We start from the raw sequence: 5,285 nt of genomic DNA, 5'->3' as shown, positions 1-5,285 counted from the left end.
GGGAAGGGGAGAGGGGGAGGAGGAGGGGGAAGGGGAAAGGGGGAGGGGGACGGCGGTGGCGTTGGTGGTGGTGGTGTTGGTGGTGGTGGAGTGGCAGTGGGTGTTGATGATGATGATGATAGTGATGATGATGTTGATAATGGTGGTGGAGTGGCAGTTGGTGGTGGTGGTGGTGAATAAGGTAATTATGTTGGTAGTGGTGAGGGTATTTTTTTCCAAAAAAATAAAAAATAAAAGGATGATTTTAATACGAAAAAAAACGTTGAGGACGATTTTAAATCCAAAATTACAAGAGGGACGATTTCGATTTTGACCCTCAACGTTAGGGACCAAAACAATATTTATCCCTTATAGATATATTGTTATAGATTAGTGTCTCAACGACTCTTTTTTATGGGTATGGATATAAAAGTAACGATATACTTTAATATTGTAATTTTTTTAAACTTGTAGAAAAATACATAAATTGGAGGGTCCAATTGTCGTACCTCAAATTTTTTAATTTTTTTTAACACAAATCGAAAGTTTCGATTTTTGCATCTCTCACAAATCGGATAATCCAATTTTTGTATCTCTACAAATTAAACAGTCCAATTTTTGTATCTCTAATAAATTTGACGATTCGATTTTTGTACCTCTAATAAATCGGATGATTCAATTTCTACTTCTCTAATTAAACGATTTCACATTTGAGAATAACAGTCCAACAATTCACATTTTAAAAAAATACCATTCTCACTCTAATATCAAAAACAAAAAAATTCGTGTATCAACAGGTATGTTAAAACATGTCTATTGATCCATTTTTTATATATTAAATATATGTTAAAAAATAATAAGTTGTTTATAACTTAGGTAAAAAGTTTTGGATTTATTAAGACATTGAAATAATGAAATAATTTTTTTTAATAAATTATACTTAATAAAAGGTATTTAAAAAAAATTAGACGCTAAATTATTCTCATATCCTCTTTAAATAATAGATAAATAGATATTAGACTAGCAGTTAATTTTTTATAGTTAAATAGTAAGTATGAAAATTTAGTCTTACATTAAAGAAAATTCATCTTATATTGTTTTACTTGTTTTTTTTTTAATTTTAATGTAAATTCATCTTATTTTTTTTTACTCGTTTTTTTTTTTTAAATTTTATCTATAATCGAGAACTGCCACGATGACCCAACATTAGTATATTTTGCTTGTCCTTTTCGATGATTAACTAGGATTTAGTGCGCATAAAATCTTTGATAAAGTATATCCGGATAAGAAATTATGAAATCTAATATAACAAAACTCAAATTTAGTTTATTTATTAATAAATGATATTATTATATCATTGATTCAGAAGAATTACTTAGTTACGAACTCATGAATATGAGAAACAAAAGGCAAATGTATGCAGAAAGAGCTTTGTGGTTGTGACTTGTGAGACCGGGCGCGCGGAATAAGAAGATAGAGATAATAATGCTGATCATGACATTTTAAAATTAATATCAAGTGTAATATATATTGAAGAGATTTCTTTATTACTAATTAACCTATTATTCCCTACATAGCATTACTATATAGTAGTCCATTAGTAACTCAATTATTTGCAACAAAAGAAGAAAACAACATACATAGTAGTCACATAGTAATTAAGCCCCAGCAAATAAACGATTAGATGCATGAACCAATGAATTATTCTATCAAAAACTGGTTCCTATTGTTCAAATACCAAAGCCCGTTTCAGCTTAACGATGCCCATATCTAGTATCTATTATATTATGCAACTAAAAATATATAATAGAACTTAGAGAGATTTACATACATAGAGCTTCTGAGTTTTGACCCCCCAAAAACGGAAATTTATATATGTATATATAGCTACTTGATTTGATAACAAAGTACAAGAACATCAAGAGTTGAATAATATGGAAGAACATGATAAATTACAAGCAATAATAACCTCAAATTAAAAGGCCAATAGTATTGTTTCAAACCATTGACCTAAATCATTGTTCATACATAATAAGTTGTATGAAAACCCCACAGATTAGAACCGTATTAGCATCTATAAATTGATCATCATCTTCAACTCCAACCATCTCACAACACAAATTAGATTACTAATAATTCCTAAATAATCAACAACAATGAGGATCACACTATTTGCACTAGCCCTTCTCATAGCCTTGAGCTCACAACCACCACTTCTTGGAGCATCTAATAATGCTTCACCTCCAGAAGTTCTTGACACTTCAGCCAAAATCCTAAGAGCTGATTCAAATTACTATATTGTCCCTTATTGGCCACAACCCACAAAATGTTTAACTAGTGGAGGCCTAGGTCTCACCAGCATTGGCCAAACATGCCCTCTTGATGTTATTCTTGTGAATGATAGATATCATGGTCGTTTACCACTATCATTCACACCAATTAACCCTAAAAAAGGCGTTATTCGAGTCGACACTGATCTCAACATCAAATTCGCCGCTAGAACAAGTTGTCCACACCATTCTACGGCGTGGACACTTGAATTTTTTGGCTCTAATAAGGCGCCACAGTGGTTCGTCACAACTGGTGGCGCTCTTGGGAACCCGGGTTGGAAAACCATGTACAATTGGTTCAAGATTGAGGAGTATGATGGGGCTTATAAGTTGGTGCATTGTCCAAGTTTCTTGCCTCACAAGCATCTATGCCAGAATGTTGGTGTGGTTGTTGATCGCAATGGGAATAAGCGTTTGGCTCTCACTCATGTTCCACTCAAAGTCCAATTCCAAAAAGCATGAACAAATTAAAAGTCCTACTTATATATATAAATAAGAATAATAAGTGAATGTAATTTCTTTTTATACTGTAATGATGTTTGTTCAATAATAATGTTTATATATATATGAGGACCCTCATGTAGGGTTCCTTGTAATAATAACTTTATGAATTAATAAATAAATAATACAAATCTGTTTCCCGTAATGTTACATAGTTTTCGGCTATTTTTAAATTTTTATATACGAATTATTAGATGTGTTAGTGATTATGTTCAGTATCATTATTATTAATTATTACTACTAGAATTATAAGCCAGTACTATGTACTGTATATGCATTTTTAGTAAATGAATCATCATTTACTAGATTAGCCAAATAAATTGTTCCTTTTTTTCTTTTTTAAAAAATTATTAAGAGACCGTAATTAATTAAACAATGTAGCATGCCCAAAAATTTAGTTAGAGAGACTGGGCTTCAATTTTTAAACTTAGCTTGATCTTATATTCTTACCCTTTAGCTTGGTTGGCAGCAAAGGCCTAGCACAGATAGCATTTCTATATACCTCTTTCAAGTTGTACCTGGGTCTAAATTTCAGCTTAAACTAATTATTGTTTAAGAACTCATCATCATGTAGTGTGTGTGAGTGTGTTGTGTGGGTATGTGAAGTATGGGTGTAATGCCTAAATGTCCTAAATGTCTTGATTATGATTTTAGTATCCACTTGTCCGTTTAAATGAAACTTAGATTTATAATAAATTAATCTTTAACCTATAAAGTTAAGGAATATTGTGGACAATGCAACCAAAAATAGGATCTAACATAATTTAAATTTTGTTTATCGATATTACTATATTACCCTAAAAAATTTGTAGTGTGACTAACAAATTGTAACGTGTTCTTTTAACTAAAATAATTTATTTTTAAATTAATTTTTAACATTTAAATTAAAAAACTTGTGAACAAATTTTAAAAATTTTAATTAATTAGAATTAGCTATTATTTCTATAAATGAATGTTTAGAATAACGGTGAGATACTTTCATATGTATAAATAATAGTTTAATCTTTTAATTAGATCAAAGTAGCCATATTCTTGTATAAAAAAAGTTACCTAACAAATCCATCCCTTGTTTTAAAAAATAAACAATACGGTTCTCAAGCATCTTCTTAATTAGTTGAAATAATACAACACCTTCATGTTGACTTTACCTACAAAACAATGGGAGGGTGAGTTAATTAGGCAAAGAAAGCCATCATCAGTCAACCATTATTTCAGTTGATGGCTTCAAAAACAACCGATTCTGACCATAGTAATTAAACATTTAATTAAACATCCTAATTTTAGTTTCTTAGTCAATAAAAGTGTGTACTTTGATCACGATGGCGATGGGTAATGAGGTACAAGGTATTATATATACTTTAGCATATATAAATTAAATCAACTTCATATATAGGTTTGTGAATTTGTGATTAGTGTTCAATGAAGATCACATTACAAGCACTTCTCTCACTCTTTGCCTTATGCACAAAACAAATATTTTTTGGAGGATATGATGATGATTCACCTAACCAAGTTCTTGACACATTAGGGAACAAGCTCAGAGAAGGTGAAAATTACTACATTATCCCTGTCCAAGCTACTAATAATAAATTTTCAATTGGCACCATGATTTTAAATTGCACTTTCAATGCGGATGCGGTGTGCCCTACTCTTTTTTTTGGGGTTGTGGATGGAATAATAAACCATGGGCAACCTTTATCTTTTTCATCCATTAAACCAAACAAGAGAGGTTTTGTTCATGTGTCAAGGGATCTCAACATTAAGTTTTCTTCATCATGGGTCCAAACAAGTTATTGTTGTAATAAGAGATATTCAAGGGTGTGGGAGATTGGAATGTTTGATAGGTCAACGAGGAAGTGGTTTGTGACTAGTGGGGGTAGTGTTGGAAACCCTAGTTGGAGAAGCATAAAAAAGTGGTTCAAGATAGAGAAGTATGAAAAAGATTATAAAATAGTTTATTGCCCAAGTTTTTGTGAGTATTGCAAGGTTCAATGTAGGGATATTGGAGTATATGAGGATCAAAATGGGAACAAGCGTCTAGCCCTCGTTGATGTACCTTACAAAGTTCAATTCCAAAAGGCTTAAAAAATAGATAGCTTAATGGCTAATTTAATAAGCTATTTTTTACTTAGTTTTGATTTTCGTAGCACTCACACAGATCCTTAATTCACTCTTTACTCGCTTTAAATCTAATTTTAACTATTTTTATTTTAGTATATGTTGATAATACACTCGTTACTAGTGACAATAATAATAATAATGAAATTTCACACTAATCTCTCAATTTCACTCTCTTATTGCTTTAAAGGATTTGGACAGTGTCAACTATTTCCTTGGTTTAGAAATTAATCGTCTTTCTAATCATGAAGTATTGCATATTACTCAATCTAAATACTTTCGAGATTTGTTGGAAAGAGCTGGTATGCTGCAATCAAAGCCGGTTCCTTTTGTTGGAAAGATTTCGAGACAAATTCA

The 5,285-nt window shown here is 31.0% G+C and overlaps 1 protein-coding gene across 1 annotated transcript; it reads left to right on the top strand.

Annotated features, from left to right (window-relative positions):
* The first annotated feature begins 2,135 nt into the window (after positions 1-2,135).
* Positions 2,136-2,771, top strand: LOC107489922 (miraculin-like). Its single transcript, XM_016110689.3, has one exon. The coding sequence runs from the start codon at positions 2,136-2,138 to the stop codon at positions 2,769-2,771; it is 636 nt and encodes a 211-aa protein (XP_015966175.1).
* The last annotated feature ends 2,514 nt before the right edge of the window (positions 2,772-5,285 follow it).

The sequence above is a fragment of the Arachis duranensis genome, chromosome 5 (assembly GCF_000817695.3).
Source record: "Arachis duranensis cultivar V14167 chromosome 5, aradu.V14167.gnm2.J7QH, whole genome shotgun sequence".
Taxonomy (NCBI): Eukaryota; Viridiplantae; Streptophyta; class Magnoliopsida; order Fabales; family Fabaceae; genus Arachis; species Arachis duranensis.
The sequence above is the reverse complement of the archived record's forward strand: the minus strand, read 5'-3'. Positions and strand labels throughout refer to the sequence as shown.

Excerpts from the sequence above, each read along its gene's own strand:
- LOC107489922 (XM_016110689.3), top strand. The coding sequence starts at position 2,136 with ATGAGGATCACACTATTTGCACTAGCCCTTCTCATAGCCTTGAGCTCA.